The sequence below is a fragment of the Hippocampus comes genome, unplaced genomic scaffold (assembly GCF_001891065.2).
Source record: "Hippocampus comes isolate QL1 unplaced genomic scaffold, H_comes_QL1_v1.1 scaffold109, whole genome shotgun sequence".
In the NCBI taxonomy this organism is placed as follows: domain Eukaryota; kingdom Metazoa; phylum Chordata; class Actinopteri; order Syngnathiformes; family Syngnathidae; genus Hippocampus; species Hippocampus comes.
This window is the reverse complement of record NW_017805274.1, coordinates 887,197-911,779: the sequence shown is the minus strand read 5'-3', so window position 1 is coordinate 911,779 and position 24,583 is coordinate 887,197. Positions and strand designations below refer to the sequence as shown.

The 24,583-nt window shown below is 46.1% G+C and overlaps 2 protein-coding genes across 4 annotated transcripts in view; both read left to right on the top strand.

Annotated features, from left to right (window-relative positions):
- The first annotated feature begins 101 nt into the window (after positions 1 to 101).
- On the top strand, positions 102 to 15,693 carry LOC109515652 (F-BAR and double SH3 domains protein 2-like). Of its 2 annotated transcripts, XM_019869592.1 has the most exons (20): positions 102 to 469; positions 2,024 to 2,121; positions 3,600 to 3,645; positions 5,423 to 5,496; positions 6,415 to 6,559; positions 7,100 to 7,233; positions 7,944 to 7,998; positions 8,071 to 8,199; positions 8,648 to 8,770; positions 8,859 to 8,954; positions 11,356 to 11,472; positions 11,753 to 11,851; positions 12,173 to 12,325; positions 12,410 to 12,547; positions 12,674 to 12,757; positions 12,827 to 13,010; positions 13,333 to 13,562; positions 13,880 to 14,096; positions 14,177 to 14,241; positions 14,365 to 15,693. In XM_019869592.1, exons 1-20 carry the CDS (start codon positions 449 to 451, stop codon positions 14,446 to 14,448), a joined length of 2,292 nt encoding a protein of 763 aa, XP_019725151.1. In that variant the 5' UTR covers positions 102 to 448; the 3' UTR covers positions 14,449 to 15,693. The 2 variants fall into 2 exon arrangements, with proteins under 2 accessions (XP_019725151.1, XP_019725150.1); XM_019869591.1 differs by lacking the exons at positions 102 to 469; positions 2,024 to 2,121; positions 3,600 to 3,645 and adding an exon at positions 3,683 to 4,066.
- The window catches only part of rsf1b.1 (remodeling and spacing factor 1b, tandem duplicate 1), a 16,872-nt gene continuing 6,920 nt past the window's right edge, over positions 14,632 to 24,583 (top strand). Inside the window, exons 1-8 of one of the 2 annotated variants that reach the window (XM_019869590.1) lie at positions 14,632 to 14,742; positions 16,603 to 16,821; positions 17,835 to 17,926; positions 18,023 to 18,115; positions 18,329 to 18,534; positions 18,605 to 18,702; positions 18,855 to 22,333; positions 23,796 to 24,083. In XM_019869590.1, the coding sequence (XP_019725149.1) occupies positions 16,668 to 16,821; positions 17,835 to 17,926; positions 18,023 to 18,115; positions 18,329 to 18,534; positions 18,605 to 18,702; positions 18,855 to 22,333; positions 23,796 to 24,083 (4,410 nt within the window). In that variant the 5' untranslated portion in view covers positions 14,632 to 14,742; positions 16,603 to 16,667. Of the gene's footprint in view, positions 14,743 to 16,602; positions 16,822 to 17,834; positions 17,927 to 18,022; positions 18,116 to 18,328; positions 18,535 to 18,604; positions 18,703 to 18,854; positions 22,334 to 23,786; positions 24,084 to 24,583 lie in introns of both variants that reach the window. The other variant, XM_019869589.1, reaches the window with a different exon arrangement.

Genomic DNA, 24,583 nt, shown 5'->3' with positions numbered 1-24,583 from the left:
CACACACACACACACGCACGCACGCACGCACGCACGCACGCACGCACATTATTATTATCATTATTGGTAGTAGTCGTAGTAGTAGTAGTAGTAGAAGTGGTGGTGGTGATGATTATGATGATGATAATGATGATTATCTTTTATTTTGACACGCAACGCGGAAGTAGCACGTTCAAGCTCACGTTTATTTTTGAAGACAAACACGGAAGTAGTTTAAGTCATCACGTTCGCTTGATGCGATATCTAGTGGGTCTGCTCCCCGGGACCGCAAGCAATAGCACTGTTTTCATCAGCGGGACTCTGGCTCACTTTTTAACGGACTGACAACCGTGGCCGCCCGGGAGTATCATTCTTCTTTTTCAACCACAGTCGTCGTCGAAGCACTTGGACCATTTTCCCCAATAAACTTTCGGACTCTTTTGTGTAGTTTTTATGTCCAGAAAGAAGGATGCAACCCCCACCGAGAAAGGTGAGATTTTTCCCGAACAGTTTGTGTGTAGCCTCGGAAGCTAACATCACTCGACGAAGTGGTACAAAACTTAATGGTTGCCAGACCACGACGAAAACACCTCTTCTTCTTTCACATTTTACTGACTTAAATATCTCAGTTTTGCGTATAATAAGAATTTAATTGCCTCCCCAAAAGCGAAGAATACTTATTAAAAGCTTATGTGCCACAATTGGAGTGGATACAGGTCCGTTTGATGTGCCCCCGTACCCATTCGAATTAAATGACATTCTGAACTGCACTCAAACGTCACTTTTCCGTTCTTTTTTATCCGTATCTTACTCGGATTTTCACGATTAACGTCACAGGGGTGTTACATCGGCGCGCAAGTTGTTCATTAAAGCGGTTCTTAAGATTAAGTAAATATCACTTCTCTTCACTCGACCCCCGCACTAAAAACTAGCGGACGGTTGCGAGATCGAATCGATAGCCGTTTATGTATGTATGTGTGTGTGCGTGCTTGTGTGTATGTGTACGTGTGTGTGTGCGTACGTGTGTGTGTGCGTGTGCGTGTGCGTGTGTAAAAACAAGTGACTGTCGCTCTTAATCCAAATAGACATTGTATTTTTGTCCCGGCCGAATTTGAGAGTGGATCCAACTTGAATGCATACGTGTTGCATTAAGCCCCGTTCTTGATTTACGAGTATCTGAAGTTGTGCGTTCGTAAGTAATCTCGTTCTTTTTAATGGTAGTTTGGTTCATGTTTTCCCACTTCACGTCAATAGTAACGAAATAAAAAAGAGATCATCACTTAAAAGTGTTAAAAATCCAAACAATCCAGTCATTTAAAAAATGTTAAATCGGTATAAAGGGTCCACAGTTAACGACGGGGTGTACGCAAGTCGGAACGCACCTGTATAGACAAGTCAAGGGCGTACATAACAATTTAGGTCGGATTCCCCCCAGCGACCTACCTCTTGGATGAGCTCCAAGAGAAAATGATAGAAATCAAATAATAATAATATATAAATTATGTCATATATAAACAAATAATCTGACATGGCGATCGACTAGTTCGCATGTCCGCCTCACGGTACAGGGTTTGAGTCCGGGTCCCGGCCTTCCTGTGTGGATTTTGCATGTTCTCCGCGTGCCTGCGTGGGTCTTGTCCGGGTACTCCGGTTTCCTCTAATATTCCAAAAACATGCACGGTAGGTTAATTGAACACTATATTCTCCCTAGGTGTGAGTGTGAATGGTTGTTTGTCGTCGAAAATAATTGTGAGGGAGCATGCAGTGTAAAGTGAAGTCAAGGGTGGGACTGCAGTTTGTCTTTGGCAAAGTTTCAAGGCCCTCGAATACTGTTTTGGGACCTATTGAAGTTGTGAAGGGAATTTATGCAGTGTGTCCCTACAAAACAAGCGAAAGTTCAGTTTTATTGTTGGTGGAGTTTGCATATCTTTGCAATTTTGAAGCAATTTCTTCTTGTTCCTATTCTTTTGTTTATAAAGTGTTTTTTTAGGAATAATAATAATAATAATAATTTAAAATAACATGTTGTCATCACCTTCTGCAGGTCCGGGTCACCCAAGAGCTGAAACACACACACAGCGAGCAGCTAAGCAGACTGCACATCAAACACCAGGCTGAGTGTGACCTCCTGGAAGACCTGAGGTGAGCGGGCGCGTGTCGAACAGCAGATTTAATGTTTAAAAAAAAAAACAGCCAACAACGTCAGAAGAAGAAGTAAAAACCAGTAAATGTGGACTTTTGCGTCCTTAACAGAGTGAGGACCTCCTGTGTTTGACTTTTGACAAGCTCACATAAACACGAGACGCGTTGTCCAAGTGTTAGAGCAGCAGACGGTATTGTTCCCCAAAATGTAATACAGAACTTGATAAATCAGATGTTGCGGTCGTGTTTTTGCCACTTCCTGTCTGTGGCTGTCGGCACAGCTCTGAACCTTTCAGCAGCTGGGCGTCAAGACATGGGACAGCCGCCAGATGTTCCCATCGCCGACAGAGTGGGGAGGAAGCTCCCAGGAAGTCACGGCAGATCATTTGGAGGCACGGCGGTCGAGTCCGGACATGTTTACTGGCTTTGTGACGGTTTTTGCTGCACTCCGCTTTTCCCACCTGGGGTGCTGACCTCTTCTCTTAACGTCTAACTATAAATTACACCCGGGGGTCCCCACAGCTTTGTTCCTCGGCTTGTAAATCAGCTCAGATGCGATGGAATGCATTTTTCTTTTTTCTCATCCGATGCTTTGTTTTTGGAGTCATCAAATGAAGCGCTTGGAAATTCTACAGTAGCATGGAGAGGCAAGACCTGAGATCAAGTATTAATATTAGGAAATACAGCAGAATGTTATTCTGGCAGAATAACATTCAAATAATATATTAATCAGACGATTAAAAGAACAAAATAACATATGTTTTGGTCCCTTACAACAATGAAGACCTGTATTACAAGAAGAACATTTGACTGTTTTGCAATGCTTTTCCTTTAATATTTGTTCAAATTTAAAATGGAGAGAAAAATCAACCATTTTTTCCCCCCGTTGGGAGTGGGGAATGCTTCAAGGTCATGTTGTAATGTAAAGCAAAATCTCCCAAAAATAAACTGATGTTGGGAAATAGTGAAAAATTACTTTAATTTCACTCTTTGCTGTCAAACTAAACCTAAAACAAAGAGAATTTACGTGTTGCTTTGCCTTTCGTCCGTTGAGCTGGATGCTAACACTCACTGCAAAATGCTAACAAATAGCATCAGACAATCAGACAGCAAATATGTGGTGGGGTTAGAAGGCCATCGATACTTGAACACAAATGATGCAGCAACTAATGAAGACAGACAATAGAACACTCACACCCGTGATTGGTTTTATTTATTTTTTTACCTATTGTGTAAAACAACTCATATAACTGCAGCTTACTTAGTCACTGTAGTTGTGAAAAATGTCTACTCACACCCGTGATTGGTTTTATTTATTTTTTTACCCATTGTGTAAAACAACTCATATAACTTAGTCACTGTAGTTGTGAAAAATGTCCATTTGTTATCTTTTTTCTTTTTTAATTAATTTTTTTAATTAATTTATTTATTTTTTACGTGTCAACTTGGATTTTATAATTCACATTTGTCTTTTGCAGGACTTTTAGCCAAAAAAGGGCATCTGTCGAGCGGGACTACGCCCAGGTAAGGAAACGGCCTTTCGCGTTGTAAATCTTTATTGCCCTCTTATCTGTTTATAATATTTAGGCGTCACAATAGTGCGGTGGTTGCGGGAATTTCTTGTTCTCGTATGTGGTCAGGAAGACGCAATTTCCATCAGCTGTCCATCAGATGTTGTTTTGTAGCCACAGCTTCCAGAAGGACGTCAGTCGGACGTTTGAAAAAAAAAATCCTTTGGCGGTGTTGTGGTGTTGCAGCCCCGTGAGGAATGTCCCGCACCGCTGTGAAGAGAGGGGCCACGTCTGCAGTCCGCCTAGCAACCCCGAGATGGGTTCTTGCCAATTTGTCCGAGGCACTTCCTCTGCCTTGTCCTCTGTTTGCCCGCCCGTCCGCCATGAGCCATTACGCAAAAACTGTCCGATTTTCACCGACGTGTTTATGGACGGTGAGGATTTTAAAAATAGTTTGTACTCTGTTTTGTAGTAAACCGCAGCACCTCGGGTTGCCGTTGAATGGACTTATGTTTCAGATCGGGCAGGTCTTGTATGGGTGCATGGATCGGCCATACGTTACTCCATTTGGTTGTAAGCATATGTTGAAAAGGTTTATCGGCTCTGAGCATCAGCTTCCTTTCTGTACCACTGGTCTTGTTAGATTCCTATTTCAGGTTTAAATGTGAAAAGAAGTGTTGGGATATCGGCGAATGCATACTTTAGCTGAGCAACTTGAAGTCACCTAATTTTGCGATGAAGCTTTGCCCTGAGCACCAGCTGCCTTTCTTATTCTGTTGCGCTTCATATTATATCAAAAATCGAACGTTTGAGCGTACAGATTCCCGAAAATGTAAGCCCATGTCGCCTTTTTGAAAGCCGTCTGCATCTTCTGTTCCTCCGTGACTCATTCCATCTTTGGAAGGATGCAGCCTGCACTCTGGGACGCGGCGGACGTCTCTGGAGAAAAGAACAATGTGCAGAAATGAAGCGTAGCGAGCGTGTTGTTGGCAGGTCCTGCAAAGGGATGTGAAATATAAGTTGTTTGTTTATGGAAGCATCTCAAAATGGAAACATTCAAGTTATCATGATATTTTCATCCGTTGCCAAAGAGTGAGGGTGTTTTTTTTTTTTTTTTAAAGCATGAAAGCTGTACTTCTGGCTACTCTTATTTTGAGATTGGTATCTGACACCTGCAAGCTTCTTTCGCCAACGCTGGCGATTGCTATTCACCTCATAGCCAGCGTTGAAAATGACCGTCTCTGTTTGGGCTCTTCCTCCGCCGAGCGCTCCCATTCACAAGTCGCCGCCAGGCCAGTCCAGTTGCGCGTGGCTCCCCACAATGGGCCGGTTTGTCGCGACTCTCCGGCCTTGGCACCGGGACCCCCACGGACCAATCGGGTCCAGAGACATCTCTGCCACCTCGGGACCACATAACCCAACATTCTGCGGGATTAAAGTCAGCTAAAAAGTCACAAGTGATGCAAATGAAAGTGGTGGTCGTCCCAGTGACACTGCTTGGACCTCATTCGTACGACGTTGCCTTGCGTCTCTTTGCGTGTTTACGGTGTGAAGCTATTTCTGCCCGGGTTAACCTCACTGTTTGCGGAGGTGCAGCATTTTAATATCCCATCAGGGCTCCGTTTGGTGTCTGAGATTTAAGTCTCTCGACCCCACGCACATGAGCCCCTTTCTCATAGGTGAAAGAGTTCAAGTCTGTGGCAATTTGTCACGTCCATCTGGAAGGTTGCTAAAAAAAACGTGCGTTGGTGTTAAAGTGGGACATGTTGTCCACACTTTTTGTCCTCCAGGCCCTGCAGAAGTTGGCCAATCAGTACCTCAAAAGAGAATGGCCCGACAGCCTGTCAGAGGAAGCAGATCACAGGTAAGCTAAAAACACCACAAGGGGGGGATTGTTGTTTTTTTTTTTTTTTTTAAACCTGCACAACCTTTCAGAGATTTACAGTCGTCATGTTTCAACCTCTGCAAATTTTGCAAGGTTTACTGAAGTCTTGCTTGAACTGGCCCGACTGTTCAAGGATAAGAGATTGGATCATTTTATGGTGCTCAAACCTTTGGAGGATTTACAGTAATCTCTTCTCCGCAATTTCTGAAACCTTTCTAATAGGTTGTCATTATTTGACCCGCACAACATTCGGAGATTTTGTCATTTTTTTTGTATCACAGCTTTTGGAACGTTTGAGGGATTTGCAATCATCTAGTTTGAAGCTGTGCAATTTCTATGGAATTTACAGCAGTCTCGTTACTAAGCAGTGTTTTTTTTTTTTTTTTTTGGTGGGGGGGTCATTACGGTTTGTTAATGTTTGTTAAGATTGTTGACATACTGTACATGAATTATTTTTGCAACTGTGTACATTTACCGCATACGTTCACAAACTTAATTTTCCCATGTTCAGGCTTTAGGAAGGCCTGCTCAGAAACACTTTGAAGTTGGCAAATAATGGAAGCAATGTTTTTATTCATGCCTCCAGGCTTTAAGACCTTTCCTTAAATTGAGCCTCTTTAACTTTTAATTGAAGACCTCCACTCTGTTGCTTTCCTCTGCGGGTGCGCAATGCAGATCAGGTGTCTACTCTTGCACGTCATGAAACTCTGCACTTTTCCTCCGTTGCTCCATTTAGGCCACACATTTCAGCCATCCCCGGGTGTGCAAGAACCACTCCACTGTTGCTTCAGCTGTGTAAAACAACCTTGTGTGTGTGTGTGTGTGTGTGTGTGTGCGTGTGTGTGTGTGTGTGTGTGTGTGTGTGTGTGTGTGTGTGTGCGCGCGCGCTTGGCGCAGGAACATGTATTGCGTATGGAGGGCGTATCTGGAGGGTACTGTCCAGGTCACCCAATCCAGGATCGCTGCCTGCGACAACTACAAAGTGCAAGTTGCAGAGCCGGCAAAAACGGCCCGGCTGCAGAAGGAGCAGCAGCTGCGCAAGGTAACGCCAAGGTTTCAGAAACTCGCAATCCCTGGCTCGGGTTTCTCTCACTTGTTACACAAGCGCGACCGTTTGGACAGTCCCTCCACGCCATTTAGGTCAGCCGAGGAGCGCGTCTCTGTCGTATTGTTAAAAGCGTCTCCGTAACTGATATACTTACCCTTTATTAGACTGGGTTTACACTACATGGTTCAAGTGACTCAGTTGAGATTCTGTTTTAGCCGTTGACCCCCTCCAGTTCCAGCAAATGCAGCTGCGGAAAAGTTGTTACTGGCCATCGCAGAATTGGAGTCGACCATTCTTTCGTTTTCCATATTTTCTATTGCACATCATTTATGTATTACGTAGATGTTAACTGCACCATTTGTTATTGTGGCCCGATATGATGAACAGAAAAAAAAAAACAATGTCATCCTGTCATTAAAATTTGTGCCAACCGAGATCGAATCCAGTGTTATTTTGACAGGCTGCGAGTTTCCGCAATTTGTATTAAAAAACAAAAAAATTCAAAAAAATCCCGCCATCTTGTGCGTTTGCCAGTGTATCGAGCGGCTGATGAGCATTCAGGCCGAGTTGCAGGACTCCGTCAAAGACCTGACCAAGAGCAGGAAGAAGTACCAGGAGGCGGAGACCATGGCGCAGGCCGTGCGGGAGAAGGCCGAGCTGGAAGCCAAGTAAGAGTCAACTCTTGTGCTAACCAAAACAGCAGCAAGTAAGCAGTCCGCCAGATGTGTGGAATCCCATGGCTCTCCAAAATCCCCCACCCCCCCAAAAAAAAGTGTCTTTTAATGGCGATCGGCAGTTCAGTAAACCGGTGTTTCACATATTTTACATTTGAAAAATCTCACTGCCACCAAACAAAACAACTCACATAATGACAGCTGATAATAATAAATGATTTAAATTCCGCTTTCACTTTACATGATTTGCAATATGAAGTTACCATTGTTTTCATATTATTCCAGAAATGCCTCCCGCATCTGCAGCTGAGTAAATAAACACCCTCCAGGGTGCCATTTACATAAATACACTGTGAGCTAATGTTACTGTCAAAAGATTCACAGGGAGGGAATTAACGAGCTGAAACAATAGCCTCTCATATTTGATAACAAACCGCTGAAAGAGCTTCTTGTCTGAAATGTAATGTTAGCGGTTAGCGTCCTAGCGAGGCACCCACGGGACCAAACCTGCTCCGACGTCAACATTATGACACCACACATGGAAAACTAACTAATAAACCATAATGACTCTCTGGCTGCCCCAGCTGACACTGGCTCATAAAGTACACTGAGCCGTACCGCTTGATGGCCTGAACCTGTTCAAGATTTACGCTTCTTGTGTGAAAATTCGTCAGAAGTTTTGTCTTTCTGGCTGGTCTGTCCAGGTCCAAGCTAAGCCTCTTCCAGTCCAGATCTAGTCTGCAAAGGGCAACTCTCAAGGTATGGATGAGCTACTTGCAAAGGATGCGAGATACGCGCTCGGCGTTTTCTAAGCCAATTCTTGCGTTCCAGCTCAAAGCCAAGCGGAGCGAGTGCAACTCCAAAGCCACCCACTGCCGCAACGACTACCTGCTCACGTTAGGGGCCGCCAACGCTCACCAGCAACGCTACTACGACACCGATCTCAGCAACTGTCTCAAGGTGCAATGCTCCTCCTGGGGAATGATTTTATTGTTCTGCATTATTTATTGATAATGGTGATAGAATCAAAAACCAATGACCATTATTCCAGATCTCAATATGACGTGTTGTCCTCGGAGTCGATTTCTTAGCATACCCATGGTGGCAACTTCATTGTCCTTTTGTCGATTACGAAGGGCGGAACAAAGCTGGCAACCGGCTTCAAAACTCAGTGCTTGACGACAGTTTGCACAGCGAGCATAATTTGCACTTGGCTAAAATTTGTTGTCGCCCGTTTACCTGAAAGTATGTCCACACGACATGGTATCAGTGCGTAGTAGAGTCTTGTATTTAGCAGTCGTCGTAGTAATATTTTTATGAGTACCGTACAAGTGTACAGTATAGGTGTATCCCGAATGAAACACATTAAATAAAGTGTGAGGTTTTTTTTTTCTTTTGGGATGCGCAGGTGCTGGATGGTCGGATTCATGAGCAGGTGAAGGATTATCTGGTGTCGCTGTGTCAGACGGAGTTGGAGAGCTACCAGGCCGTGCACGATGTCTTCACCAAGCTCCTGGACAACTCCAACGGGGTAAGAAGTCTCGATGCCTCCTGGCTGTTAATGACTTGGTGAGCGCCGACATCGCAACCGATTGGAATCTTTCAAATATGGACGGCAGGTTCTGCAGGAGTTCCATCAGCAGATGTTTGTGCAGAAGAATGCCGTTTTCCAGAAAGCCGCTGACTTCTCGTACCAGCCCATCGACACGGATACGGTAAAGACCCACCGCAAAACCACTTTGGTCGATTAATTAACTCATTTATTTTCAACCAAATTTCCCATTTCGATGAAGCACCTTTGTGGGGAATATCATCCAGGGTCCAAATTGAGTGTAACATTTATATAACTGAATAACAAACGAAGGAGGGGAAAATGTCAGGTATCAAATGAAATCAACCACAAATGTCAAACTAACCCACAAGTGACAGGTAGCCACTTAGCGGCTATCTACAAGCTACCGTAGCCGTCTGCAACTTCTTTCAGTGTGCTGCAATTCTTAATTCTTGGGGTATTTTGGGAAAAGCATGTCGCAGACATGTTATGAAACAACTGGGGGGAGAAATGCATAGTATGTCTCCTTGAAACCGATGCTGGTACCGCCGTATTTGTGAAGTGATTGATGAGGCAATATTTGCTCTTTATTAATGTGTTATTTTTTTGACATCTTTAAACCGATCGCGTGGCGGTACGAGGATGTTTAACAGGCGGCCCCATAGAGCACTCAATGATCTCATGTGAAAGCAGCGACGCGGACTTTGATCACTTTGCAAACATGCAGTGTTTGCGCTCGTTGCAGGCGCCCCCGCTTTTAATGACGCGGTTTGGTGCTCTGGCGGACGAGGACAAAAATAACAGCTCATTCTTTCGGACGACGCCAACTGCTTCCCCAGTCATCAACCCAGCAAAAAAGCATGACGAGCTTAAAGCAGTAGTAAGGGACAATTGTGGCGGCGCCCCCTGTACCCCCTCCTCCTACATAATAAATACAAATGGACAATTACGTTCAACACAACTGGAACATAGTCAGGTGTTGACGTTCACAACTCTGTCCCAGCATTGCGTGTCTGTTACGGCTGTGTGACGACCTCCGAAGGCGGAATATTGCCGGGTCAACTTTAGTTTTTCTCCATTCCAGACGATTACGTTGAACTGAACGAGGCAGGAAAAGTGAAATTACAGTTTGAAACTACACACCCGTGTCCCAGCATTACGGAATGCCGATGAGACGATTTAATAAAAAATAAAAATAAAAAAAAACTTGGCAGCAAGGAGAGAGCTGAAATCGAACCCGATGCCTACTTTTGGTGAGGTCATATATGCGCACATGAATATGCAGTTCTCTGCCTTGATCAACTGGCTCCCAGACCAGCCATTTTTGTCTCGCAGCAAAGTGATAACACAATATAACAGAGTGAGTGGAGCAACATCTACTTTTTTATCTTTGATAAAGTTATAATTAACATCGAACACATTATGTAAGTCCCGCTTCTGAAAGTCCATACAAAGGTCAAAAATTGTCCGGACGACTTCCCCTCTGCGAGCTGTGTGCTTTGATGTAATGTATATTAATTGATGTCTCACACACACACACACACACACACACACACACACACACACACACACACACACACACACACACACACACACACACACACACGTACACGTACATCCTCCCTGGTGGCGCTCTGCCCTCAGCAAACACTGCACAATTTGTCCAGGCTGCAAACGGCGGCGTTGTTTTCGTTGGATGTCCCAACAAGTGGCCGCCTGTTCCCTAAAGAAAACATTAATGGTGGACACAAAAATCCCGCCCACCCCTTCCCTCCCCTGGCCACGCCGCTCTGGCCAGACGGAGGGATCCGGTAAAGAGAGGCGAAAGCGGGAGGGAGGGGCAGGAGGTGGGCCGGGCCCTGTGAAACAGCCCATGTGTGAAAAGGAGCCATTGTGAGTGGGCCTCATCAGAGTGCGCTGACACCCCAACATCACCCTGACACACACACACACACACACACACACACACACACACACACACACACACACACACACACACACACACTAATGCTGTCATGTGGAAACACGTTAATGCAGGTTTTGTGTTATAGTTGCTCTCAAACATTTACAAACCTGATCATGTTGATGATCGTGGTGGTCCCTTCCTGTTTAAATGCCAGATAACAGCTGCTTGGCACGTCACTCAGTCGCCCACTATTTCCATCACACTGACGTGTTCTTGGAAGGAATGTGCAGAGTTGGTGCTCCACGGCAGCACTCCTCTTTGTCACTATACCTCATCTGTTTTGTTTTGGTTTTTTTGTCCTTCCGTCAGACGTTTGTCATCCCCACAAAGCAAACAATCTCATCTTTTTAGCATAATGACCTGTTCATGTTTCCTAGCACATAGTACTCAGGATTCGTAAATCGCCGTGTGGCGGGCCCCTAAAAATCCGGATTTCCACAATTTGAAAGTGTTTTAGGTTCTGATTTGATGGACTCAATGTAATCGTTACATCCTTGAATCGTTTTGTATTCCCATGTATTGAGAAACATATCTAATATTCTTTTGTGGAGAGATGCCCACCCCTGCCTATAAATACGTTTTGGATCTGTCCCCCCAGGTGACACATCTGCTCAAAGAGAGCGGCACGGCGGAGGATCACAGCCTGGACAAGGAAGCCCGCAAATGGGCCAGTCGAGTGGCCCGAGAGTACAAAACTATCATCCACACACAACGGGTGAGACCCAGCGCTTAAAATAGTACCGTTGAGGTCAATTTGATATCTCACAAAGGACAAACGGTGACAATTTGCTCGTAGGAGGAGCACGATGGGATTTTATAGTACTGCTCTCACACTAAAGCTCAGAGCCAAGTGATCACTGACCTCATCTGGGAATTTTTTTTTCCGCAACACTTGTATCAAACAGTAACCAGGAAATGAGTCACACACTTGTAAGAGTACGCGATGGAGCCATTGCTGGTTTCAGCTCTTATTTTGAGTTTGTGTTTGTGTTCAGGTCTTGGAGGAATTTGGGGCTCAGGGGAACTCTGAGCAGAACGCAGGAGAGCTGGAGGCCAAGATGGAAGTGGCGAAGCAGAGTCTGCGGAGGGCAGAGGTAACCCAGTGAAGACTGTGTGTGGGTCAGTGCGCCTGTCAACACGACACCAAAGCGCCACCTGCTGGTTGAAGAGTACAATCACACACTCAAAAGGAAAAAAGAAAAAACATTGATTTTATTACAATGTTAGCTTGAGCCAGTGCCAATCAATTATTTTCTATTACAACCCCTTAGGAATAAGAAAACATTTCGCGTCCTCTCACCCCCGCCCCATCATTATAAATAGTATCATGAAGTGAAAGAGATGTTATCAAATAGAAATAAAATGGAATATCCTAACATGGACGTAATGCTTGTTTTTGTGTGCCGCTCTGCTAGACGGTAAAGGCGAAGGCAGAGGCCCGTCTGGATCTGCTGAGGCAAGCGGGCGTCGGGGTGGAAATGTGGCTGAAGAGCGCCATGAACCAGGTGATGGAGGATCTGGAGAACGAGCGCTGGAACAACCTCAGTGCCCACGATCCCTCACTCTCCGTAAGACTTGCCCACCCCCACCTTTCACACTTCCCACTTTTTAATGGTGAGCGGTGGCTCAACGTGTCGGTCTCATTCCGGAAGGGAACGGCCGACTTGGAGCGTGAGGAGGACGAGGAAGAGATGGAGGACAGCGGTGAAGTATTGGACGACAGCAGCTCCAGCCCCTCCAGCACGTTGAAAAATTACCCCCTCACCTGCAAAGTTCTCTACTCCTACAAGGTTGGGAGCCCTCGTCTTAACTTGGGGTCGCCAACCTTCGTTACGGGACAATTAGACATGTACAACCTCAAAGAAACAGTATCAATCATCCAGGCCTCCTGTTTATCCGAGCAATGTTGTCTTCAGGCCTCTCAGCCAGATGAACTGACCATTGAGGAGCAGGAAATCTTGGAGGTCATCGACGACGGTGACATGGAGGACTGGGTGAAGGTAAGGTTTGGTAATTATTCGAGCTTCCAAGGCCTGTTTCATCATCTTTGACCCCATTTTTCTCCCCAGGCCAGAAACCGCAGCGGCCAGGTCGGCTACGTCCCGGAGAAGTACCTGCAGCTGCCGTCCTCCAACAGCCTGCTGAGCATGCTGCAGTCCCTGGCCGCGCTGGACGCTCGCTCGCACTCCTCCAGCAACTCCACCGAACCCGAAACCGAGCTTCCCACGGGCTCTGTCAACGGAGACTCCAGCGGTAGGGTGTCCTCAAAGCCCCTTTTGTACTGCCTGTACAGACCCAGAACCCCTCGTCTAATAGACATAAAAATGACCACTGTGATGTATGTAATAGTTGTGGGGTTCTGTTTAGGAATTACAGCCACTATCAATCAATGTAATTTAGAACACAAACCAAAATTCACAAAGAGTAGCTATCATAATACGATTCCAAGCTGCATTTTGAGCTGACAATATCCTTCAGCTCTTAAACCCATAATGCTACTTACGGTGGTAACGATAAAATATGAAATGGCACCGCTAACCATTTTTTAAACTTGGCTATATGATATATTCCACAGTGTCGTTCGCCAAGGCGCTGTACGACTACGCCGGCCAGACGGACGATGAGCTCTCCTTCCCCGAGGGCGCCATCATCCGCATCTTGAGCCGGGAAACCCACGAGGATGATGGCTTCTGGGAGGGCGAGTTCAACGGCGTCGTGGGCGTATTCCCCGCCGTCCTGGTAGAGGACCTGGCCGGCGGCGCAGGCGAAAATGGTGCCGGGCAGAGAGACGGCGGAAGCATTCAGGTAGAAAGGAAACGCTTCGATTTGATTGTTATCCCTCATTCAGGTGGTTGTAATTGGGGATAAGTGTCACAAGATGGCGGCAAAGCACATAAAACGGAGAGGATCGTCAATGCAAAAAAAAAAAAAAAAAAGGAATTTGCCTTGGCCACAGCATTAAAAACAGCAAATAGCTGAGTTTTCAGAATCCCCCAGCCCCACCACACCCCGCCGCCCCCTCCAAGAAAATCAACAAATTAACAAATGCTGAATTGGAAGTCGCATTTTAGTTTCATGCCCAACTTTTGCTGAGTTTTTTTTTTTTCTCCTTCATGTCTCAGTCTTCCCCCTGCACGCCTGCCCACTGTGAGCGCTCCCCTTGCAGCCCCTTCCATGTGGGGCCGCTCCACAGCAGCCCCCTGCAGACGCCCACCACCTCGTCCTCACCGCAGTCCAGCCCCTGCAGCGTCGCCGCCTCGCCCATCGGACAGCCGCCCGCCTACCACAACGGGCACCACCGGCCACCGCCCGCAACGCCACACAAGAGCCCCTTCCACAGTACGTCTTATCGTATAGCTAAGTCACCGAACCGAAATGCTCAAATGCACTCTACTAAATGTGGATTTGTGTCACTCGAGGTCCGGCGCAAGGCTCCCCGCAGCCTCCCAAATACCCAGAGAGCGCATCTGGCAACATTCGACCTGTGAGTAATCTCGGCTCCTTTTCCATTTGACTTAGTTTGATTCCATCCACTCATACCATATGTCTCATTTATTATTTGCGAGACAAACAGGACATTTTTCTTCTCCCCCCCCCCAACCCCCAGGTCCGAGCTGCTCCGCCTCCCCCCAAGCAGCACCCCAGGGGGCAGGTGAAGCAGCGAGAGGAGGTGGAGATCACGCTGGTGTGAAGTGGAGATGGGACGCCCCCTAGAGGACGCCTTTCACGGCCAGTGCTTTTTGCCGGAATGAAAAACAAACGTGCCTTTCTCGCCTTCGAAACCAACACCTCTCTCTCCATTTTCATTTGAACACTCTTTCGTTTCATGTGAGAAAATGGCCAACGACCTGTCCGAGTCTGCAGTTGTCTGCAGTGTAATGTCACATTGGTTTAAGGAGGGGCGGGGTGCGAGGCTGGTCCTGAATCCCCACCCCCACCCCCACCTCCACCTCCAACACTAAAAGAAGGGAAAAGTGGCAATGATGTGAGTAGGATTTTTTTTTTTTTTTTTTAAAGAATGGCACTCTCCCTGTTTAAATTGTGCTTTGTTTAAAACAAATGGAAAGTTTCTAAACCCCCTTTAATCTTCACATCTGACCTTTCTTGTAAAAGTAGCCCCCCACTCCACCCAAAGCGTCCAAGTTTCAATTAGTGTTAGTAAGAAAGTGTTCAAATCCCAGATCACCAAGTTCTGTTTCGAAGGCAAAAGCGGAAAATGCCGATTCTTCTGTTTAGACCTCTGAGGAGGGAATTTAGCAGGTGTGAAAGATGCCTTTTTGTTCATGAATTGGGAGGGAGTGATCCTGTTGTAAAATGTATAGCGTCACACAATGAAGCACTTTTTCATGTCTTCGTCGTCGTTCAGTATTTTGACTGTCAACATTTCTCCTGTTTTGTTTACCAGCTGTATTTGGTATGAATACGTTTGTCATATTGCGTTATTTAGCCTTAAATAGCCGCTTTAAATGTCTTATAGAGAAGCTATTGTTTTTTAAAATAGTTTACAGAGAGCTTGGATATGGATATCCGTTCAAATTATTAGTACAAATTGTATTCTTTTATTTCCGTTTTTAGATTTTCGGATTAAAACGAAATGATTTAGTTCCACACGATCTGCGCGGTGAGTTAAAAAAAAAAAAAAAAGGATATCCGTCAGCCACGTTGCTGTTTTCTTGTTGATCTCCTTGAGATCTGAATGACATCAAACTTATTTTTGAAGTTTGCGTTTACCCTCTTGTATTGAAATAAGGAAAAAAAAGAAAAGTGTCTTTTCCCTGTTTAGAGAAGTTAACACGCTACTTTTTCCACGTTTGGTTCCGCTGTGTTCACCAAGTTAGCGCTGCAGTGACTGCCAAGCGTCATATTTACACACACAAGTGGATGTTTTACAGTATTTATTGTGTACAAATAAATGTGAAATAAAGAATAGCTTCAATAGTGGATCGGTGGTTTTTACTTCTTCTGTTTGTCTGTCAGCAGGATTCACATTCACCTCATGATTCGTGTTTTCATTCATTGTAATACAAGACATCATCATTTATGTAGTGCTTTCACAACAGCTGCAGCTGTAACAAAGCGCTTGAGTGAACATTTGACATAAAATAATACAACAGAACAAAACGTAAAACATTGACAATATTACAGTATTGTCAATGTTTTACGACTATTCCTACACGTGCCAAGTAGTTTGAAGCGGTTATATTTTTTAAATATTGATGTTCAAATAGTTCCTTATTTATTATTTTATAAATAGACTTCAATGTTCAAATCTGTTTTTTAAAATAGGTAAGTGAGAACACTCATGCAAAATATTGCTACCTATTAGCGAGAAAGCGAAATTGCGTTTTTTTCAGCTGGAACGCAACGCTGACTCGAGCAGCGCGATCGTGGACCCTTGTTTGTGCAGGAACTGCATCGTCAAACAGAGCAAGCCATTTTCTGCACTTCAGATTGATCAACTGTTTTATAAATAAGAAATAACACACCCGACTGACCAGTTACTTCAATTTGTGAAAAAAATGGAAAGCAGGTTTTGGCGGTAAAATAAATTAGTACTATTAATATTGATTATTATTATTATATTATAGTTAAGTAACTGATGGCATAGTGGTACACACACTCGGTTCCTACTCAGTGAGGGTGTGCATATGTGTACCATTTGAGGGGGTAGTCTGCCTTTCCCCCCGAGGTCAACTGGGATAGGCTCCAGAAACTCCCGGAGCCCTCTTCGAGACAACCGTTATTGAAAATGGATGGAATGGAAAGTGATTATTATTAGTATTGTGCACATTCTGTCAAGGACTTGCTTCGTCTTTTATCTTCCTGTGCTTTATTTTGTCACCAGCGGAAGTCCCGTTGAGCGTCCCCCGGACGCTGACGCTCTTGACAGGTTGGTGTGGAGGGAAAAAGATGGCTGCTTCGGCGGCAACGGCGAGTTGCCCCCCTGCCCTGTGTCCCAATTACGCCGTCATTTGCTCCTTTCTGGAGCGCTACGGACCGCAGCTGGACCTGCCAGAGCTCACCTTCCCGCAGCTGGAGCGATACCTGCGGGACACATCCTCAGGTAGGGCTCGGGAAAGGAACCGGGGAGGGGGAGGAGGCAAGAGGAGAGACTTCATCGCTGCTACAAAGCTAACTGGGCGAGCTCCGTTAGCATCGCTGTGTTATTGTGCGCTTCTCGCACCTTTACCTCCCCACGAATGCATATTTAACGAAAGCGGGGTCTTACAATTGAGATTACATGTGTGTTCACATGCAAGGACGTGGTTATTTTCATGTTGATTTACCGAATTGACCGCGTGTTTGTTTGACTTTTTACGCTTTTGATTACCCCCTCCGCTTTGCAAGCCTTTATTCGCCGCTCCTGAACACAACACACTGCTAACTCGTCCGTTTAATTCCTTTTTCCGGGTTGCTGCGGTGATGCACATTGACGGACAGTCTTGTGGGCGTTGAAACGGTCTCCCGGAGTGTTTAAATGCCAGCGAAGGAAGCAGAAAGGCGTACTTTAATCACTGTTGAAAGACTAAATTAAGTGCTGCTTTAACCCTTTGCCTGCGTGAGTTCCGGTGCGTTCTGTCAAATTAAAGGCGGTCGTTGGCGTTTGGCAAGAACGCATTAAAAGTGCTTCCGGTGTCGGAGCTCATTGTGGTGCATTGACGTGTTTTGCGACGGATGGCGAACTACGAGAGGGTTTATGTTTAGCTTTCAATACTTCTTATTTTAATATTTTTTTTAAATAAACGTTCTTTGGGGGGAGGAGTCACAAATATCTGAGTATAGTTTGTGAAGCTAACCAATGTATTATTTTAACTTTGTCAATAACAGCAACAATGTGACATCAATATAGCTTAATAAAATATGTTCATCTTTTCAACATTTAAAATTGTCGTTCTGTTTTTGCCTGTTAGTTTATAAAATAAATTAATAAACACATTATCACATTTCACATTCACAAATAATCAGTGGATATTCCTTATTGTTTTTTTTTTAACCTTACTGTATTGTCCCTTAGAATTTAGATCTGTGGAGCAATCTGTGAACTCTGAATTGTTTTTCAAAATGTTTATTGTTTAGTTCCTAAGTTGCTAGTTGATCTTCATGTCAAGTTGCTGAGAAAGATTGGAAAGTCGGTGTCAGCGGACAGATGGGAAAAGAATCTTGTCAAGGTAAAATAAATAAAAATAAGTCAGTTTTATAATGATGTGAAAACGAGTTTAAAAAAAAATTACTGCGAGAAGAATAATTTTTTGTTGTTGTTGCAGATATGTCAAGAGTTCAACACGGCATGGGCGTGGGAGCTGGAAGAAAAAGGCTACAAGAGCATGACAGTGGACAGCAAGACAGCCATCCTTAAAGTAAACAAACACACAAGTTGTTCTAATTCCACCCAAAACACGTCCTCAGCATATAATGTCAAGTGATCCATTCCATAGTTTTATTGCGACCATTGTATTGATGCATCAGATCACATTTTAATTTATCTTTTCATTATTTTTTTCATTGTAGTGCCAAAAGAAAACAAAACTGCATTGATACAAAGTCCAACATGTCTTCCTTTACCTGTGTAGTATCTGTGCGAGTGTCAGTTTGACGACAACCTGAAGTTCAAGAATGCCATCAATGAGGAGGACCCGGACAAGATGCGTCTGCAGCCCATCGGCCGCGACAAGGACGGCCAGATGTACTGGTTCCAGCTGGACCAGGACGACAACGTCCGCCTCTATGTGGAGGAGCAGGACGACCTGGACGGCGCCTCGTGGAAGTGCATCGCCAGGTACGAAGAAGAGGAGGAGGAAGAGGCGATGTTTAATGGATGCTGATGCTCCTTTGGTTCCTTCTCGTAGAGATCGCAGCGACTTGGCGCAAGTGGTGGCTCTGCTCAAGACACACATTGACCCCGAGCTCTTGAAGAGAGAGACCAAAAGTGAAAAGGATCAAGCAGGTATATATCTTAAGATTATGATCGATGATGGAAAAATCCGAATCGGAAAATCTTAAAATGTAGATCAAGCATTGGCCATTTTGTTTGCACAGGAGTCTTCTTCTCGCTGCTATCAACTTGACAACAAACTAACCGAAGCTTTCTTTTTTCAGATGGCGTAAAGAAAGATGAGAGCTCATCAGACGAGGACTTCAAAGACCCCACCCAGGCGGCCTTCCAGGTGTCACCAAAGACGGAGAGCAACGGAAAACTGGATCAGACCGATGAGCTCAAATCGGAGACATCCGAGATCAAATTGGCCGTGAATGGCATAACGGAAGCGATGTCAGAGAAGCCGGCGAATCACGGTTTAGTCAACGAAACCCAGATGATCAAAGAAGAGCCGAAGGAGACGGTCGAAGCCGGTGCGGAGACGCAGGGCGGGGAGACCGCTCCTAAGCACAACAGCGTTGACGAGATCCAGCAGATGAAGAACGAGCAGCAAGCCAAGATCCCTCTGAAGAAAAGAGGCATGAAGTTCACGCCGGCGTCGCAGCTAAAGGACAACGTCAAACCCAAGCCCGTCTGCGGAGAAACACACGGCGGGAAAGAGCACATCAACGGTGAAGTTCGGCCCACGTCGGAGGCGTGCCTCCACCCTCGTTTGAGTGAACATGAATCGGCGTCCACAAAGGGGCAGAAAGAATCGTGCCGTGCGGAGAAGGTCACGGTTTCGCCCGTCGACGAGGTAAAAGCTGAAGGAACAGAGAAGGCGACGAAGGAAGGCGACGATAAATTGTCCGAACTCGAACGAGACGGGAATTTAAAAGAGCTCAAGCTGGGAGACAAAAAAGTGGGGTTGTCGTTGGAGGACAACATGAACACGTCGGAAAAAATGGACGTCACTGTCAAGAACGAGGAGAAATCAAATCACGAGGTCACAGCCACAGACTGTAACTCAAAAGATACAGAAAAGGCGAAAGGAAAACCACTCTGCGTGGACGCCTCAACCGAAGGAACAAGGAAAGACGGAAATAACACGAGCGAGAGCGAAACGGAGAAGTTGCAACCCGCTGAGGAGGAGATGCGCAAGAACAACGCCGTGAGCCGAAAGGAAGAGTCGCAAAAGGAGGCGGCGCAAAATTTGACCGTCATTCAAAAGGCCGACAAGCCCGCAAGCCAGAAAGCTCCAGAATCGTCCGAGTCGTCGGTAATCAAAAAGGCGAGCGCGGTAGACGTGCTTCAAGAGATGGCCGCTAGCCAAGGTGTGAAAGCCAACGGCGCTTCGGTAACTAACTCCGAAAAGCCAATCGAGTCGGAAGCCACGAAAGACGAGCTCCGTCCTGACGCCGTCCAGATGGACGGCTCGCCGTCCAAATCTGCAGAAGAAGCCGCGAACGCTGCCAAACCCGACCAGGACAAATCAAAACGGGACGACCGACCTGAAACACTCCCGCCGAAAACGTCTGAAAACTCAGCCGCCGTGGAACCGGCGGGGCCGTTGGCGGAAAACAACAACGACGACAACACCAAGGAGAGGCTTGACTGTCAAGTGGACGAAAGCCCGCCGGAGTTCACAAAAGATACATTCTCCCAAAATGATAAAGTGACAGAAAAAGACCCCCCTGGTGAATCCAAAACGATAAAACACATGACGGAAGAGCGTATCATCAAAACCGTCCTGGTTTTAAGCAAAAATGAGGACGACCAGCCCAAGCAAGAGGTCGAAAACGCCACCCGAGCTCTGCCGGACGCCAATCTTAAATGTCAAAAAAGCCAAAAGGAATCGACGATGGATAAATGTTCCAAAGCCGATACGGCGTCGGCGAAAGATGCTCCCGAAGGATCCGAAACGGCAAAACCAGACGCTCAAGTGACGCCCCAAGAGCATCATGTCAAGGCGCCGTCGGAAACCAGCAAGCAGGCAGTCATTCGTGAGGTCGCGCCAAGCAAAAACGAGGTCGCCGAGAACCAGAATGAGTCACGACACGGCGACCTGAAATGTCAGAAGGATTCCCCAAGGGATCAACTCTGCGAAAGTGATCAAACGACGGAGAACGATGCCGCTGATGGATTGAAAATGGCAAAACACACTGATCACAAGGCGACAGAAGGATGCGACGACGACGACGTTGGCAAAGCGCAACGTGATGCCAAACTTCGATGTCAGTATTCCATAACGGAAGAAGAACTCTCCAAAACGACGGCGAACGAGACTCCCGATGAATTAAAATCGGTGAAAATTATTGACCAAAACGTGACCGAAGAACTTGATGACAAAGCGCTGGCGAAAAACCAGCGAATAGAAGACACGAGTAAGAGCAGAGAACCTGTCGCCGGCGAGGCGGCCGAAAACAAAAATGAGGAAGAACCTAATGAGGGGGCGGAAATGGAAAAACTCTCCAAAACGATCGACCTTGCCGAGGGCACCAAAATTATAAAACCCGCCGATGAAAAAGCGACAGAAGAGCGTGCCGGCAAGTCACCGGCGCAAGCCGAGGGATCCGAAGTCGTGAGTGACGCCTCGAAAGGCAAAAACGAGGAAGACGAGTCCGAGAGTCCGCCCGATGAGAAGCTCAAATGTCAGAAGGATTCCGCAACGGAAAAACTTTTCCAAAGCAATGCCGCGCCTGAGAAAAACCCCCCTCATGAATCGGAAACATCCCAACCCGATGACCTAAAGGCGAGTGGCGGCATAACTCCAGCAAAAGGCGAACGGCCGGAAGACGACGAGCCAAAAACCGTCCGCCGAGCTTTGCCAGAAACGAAGCTTAAATGTCAGGAAAGTGAAAAGGATCCATCGATGGACAAAGCGTGTCCGCAAGACGTTCCCGAAAACAGTGAAACGATCGATCCGAAATCCACAGACCAAAAGGCGGTCCAAGGATGCGACTCCGAGCTTCTGGCGGGAACGGAGCGATCGGAAGACAAAAGCGAGGCATCAAAAAGAAAAAACAAAGAAAGTGAGTCCAAGGAAGAGTTGGAAACCAGCAGCGCCAAGCGGGACTGTCACGAAATTAAAACGGACTCCACCGTGGAAAAACTCGCCACAAGCAATCACGCAAAGGACAACGACGAGATGGCTCAAAGCAGAAATGAGCAAAACAAGTCAGAGACTTCGCCGGACGCACCGTGTCAAAACGAAAAAGGTTCCACGCCGCCTCAACTCGATCCCAAGGACGCTTCAAAAGATGCCGAATCCAAAACGCCGAAGCCCGACCACCAAACGGCGACCGGAGAACGTGACGGCGAAGAAGCGGCCGCCGGGAGCAAAAGCGAGCGAGACGAGTCCAAGAAAGAAACGGGAAACGGCGGCCGAGCTCAGTCGGAGAAAAGCGCCGTCCACGGGGGAGTCAAAAGCGCGGCCCACCGGCGCTGGGTGAAACTTCAGCGGCAGGCGAAGCAAGGCGACTCGGAGTCTGACACCAACGTGGGTGGCGGCATGTCCTTGAGACGATCGCCCAGGATATCCAGACCCACGCACAAGGTGGCGGAGATCCAAGACAACACGGTCGAGAAGCCTCGGAAGGGCGAGGAGGAGGAAGAGAAGGCAGAGGAAGAAGAAGAAGAAGAGGAGGAGGGAAAGGTGAAGGTTGTTGTGAGGAAGCCCAGAGAGAAGAAAGTGGATCAGGATGGTCAGGCCAAACCAAAGGTGAGTTTTCCTCCGCGCTTCCTTCGACCTTGCCTTCCGTCTGGCTTCTTTCTTATCATACGATGTGAAAACAAATCAGCTCACTTAGGCCAGTTTCTTAGCAGGAATTAAATTTGGCACCCTTGACTCCTCGTATGAAGTCGCGCCTCCCTGTTGGAATCCATGTTGTTAGTGTAGGCCAGTGGTTCTTAACCTGGGTTCCATCGAACGAACCCCCGGGGTTCGGTGAGTCGGGCTCAGGGGTTCGACGGAGCCTCTGCCATGCAGGGTGAGACACAAGCGACTCAACATGTTCATTAGTTATGACACGCCCGCTTGGCCATCACTGGCTGCAAATGATCACATGACATTGCTTGTCCAATCAGTGCTGTGGGAAATTTAGTTCGCTTCGTAGTCAACGTGTGACTGTCGTGATGGTACGTCGACCAAAAAAAAATATATATATATATACTTATCTCTTGAAATTTTATCTACTTTTTTCTATTTTTAATAAATGCATTTTTTAAATATCTTGAATTTATAAAAAAAGATATATATATTTTTCTCTCATGAAGGGTTCGGTCAATGTACATATTAACTGGTTGGGTTCGGTACCTCTAAAAAGTTTGAAGAACCACTGGCGGAAGTAGTTTTCGCTCTTGCTGTCTCTTTAAAAATATATATATACAGTCAAACCTCTTAGCTGTTGGCCTATGTCTTGTGTGACATCGGTTGCGTCAGCAGTGATTGGTTGAAATCAAAAGACATCAAGTGAAGCGTGCGTACATGTTCACGCTGACGCACGCACAGCAGAAAGCAGCGGACTATCGACTGCTGAGGCGCGCTTTGCTCGAGTGACGTCGCCACAACAGTAACTCCCTTGCCTCGCCTTCTGATGGCGAAATTTCGGCAAGAACGGAAGCCACAAAGGGTGCGCGTGTGCACACAAAAGGAAGATGTATCATTGAATGTCGAGTATTTGAATAGCGTTTTGTGTAAACTAATTCATGCGTGACCGGCCAAGTGTGTGCGTGTGTGTGTGTATATAAATATATACAGTGAAACCTTGGTTTTCGAACATCTCTGTTCTCGACCAAATCGGTTTTCGACCAAAAATTTCGAGTTTTTTATGCCTCGGATGATGACCAAATTTCGGTTCTTGAACAAACTGAGCGCACTTGAATGCGTCACTTGAATCCTCTCGCCTTCCTTACACGAGGAAGTGATGCTTCCTCGTGTGGCGTCCCATTGTGAACAGACGTGTTCAATAAAGATTTTTTTTTTTTTTAAAAAGAGCGTGGTTTCGGTTTTCGAAAAAATCGGTTTTCCATCAGCCTTCTGGAACGGATTATGGTCGAAAACCGAGGTATGACTGTGTATATATTTTTAATGGCTGAGGGGGAGTGGGGGGGGGGGGACTCAATCACCCAGCCCTGACATTTCTCCCCTTGACCGATTTAATCTTGCTCTTTGGTGTCAAAAGGGGCGAAAGCGGCGAAAGGCGCGCTGGTCCAACATGCGCACCCGCCACAAACGGAAAGGCTCCGAGGACGACGACGACGACGACGACAGCGATGGGGAGGCCAGCGAGGACGAGGAGAGCGAGGAAGAGGAGGACGACAGCGACGAGGACTACAAGGTGGAGCGAGGAGCCAAGAGGCGCCGACACAACCGGGAGCGCCGCAATTCCGACTCGTCCGCGTCCTCGGATGACCTGCCGCCCAACGACGACCCCTGCAAACACTGCGGGCTTCCCAACCACCCGGAACTGGTGAGTTTAAAACAAAAAAACCCGCCGCTTTGTGACAATGTCGCCCTTCTTTCGAAACCATAGCAACCAATTGCGTTTGGAGCTAAATGATGACATTGCTTGTCCAATCAGTGCTGTGGGAAATTTAGTTCGCTTCGTAGTCAACGTGTGACTGTCGTGATGGTACGTCGACCAAAAAAAAATATATATATATATACTTATCTCTTGAAATTTTATCTACTTTTTTCTATTTTTAATAAATGCATTTTTTAAATATCTTGAATTTATAAAAAAAGATATATATATTTTTCTCTCATGAAGGGTTCGGTCAATGTACATATTAACTGGTTGGGTTCGGTACCTCTAAAAAGTTTGAAGAACCACTGGCGGAAGTAGTTTTCGCTCTTGCTGTCTCTTTAAAAATATATATATACAGTCAAACCTCGGTTTTCGAACATCTCTGTTCTCGACCAAATCGGTTTTCGACCAAAAATTTCGAGTTTTTTATGCCTCGGATGATG

Coding starts and splice junctions, on each gene's coding strand:
- LOC109515652 (XM_019869591.1), top strand. CDS start 3,890: ATGTCCCGCACCGCTGTGAAGAGAGGGGCCACGTCTGCAGTCCGCCTA. Junction 7,234..7,943: donor AAGGCCGAGCTGGAAGCCAA/GTAAGAGTCAAC, acceptor TGGTCTGTCCAG/GTCCAAGCTAAGCCTCTTCC. Junction 14,097..14,176: donor ACACAAGAGCCCCTTCCACA/GTACGTCTTATC, acceptor GTGTCACTCGAG/GTCCGGCGCAAGGCTCCCCG.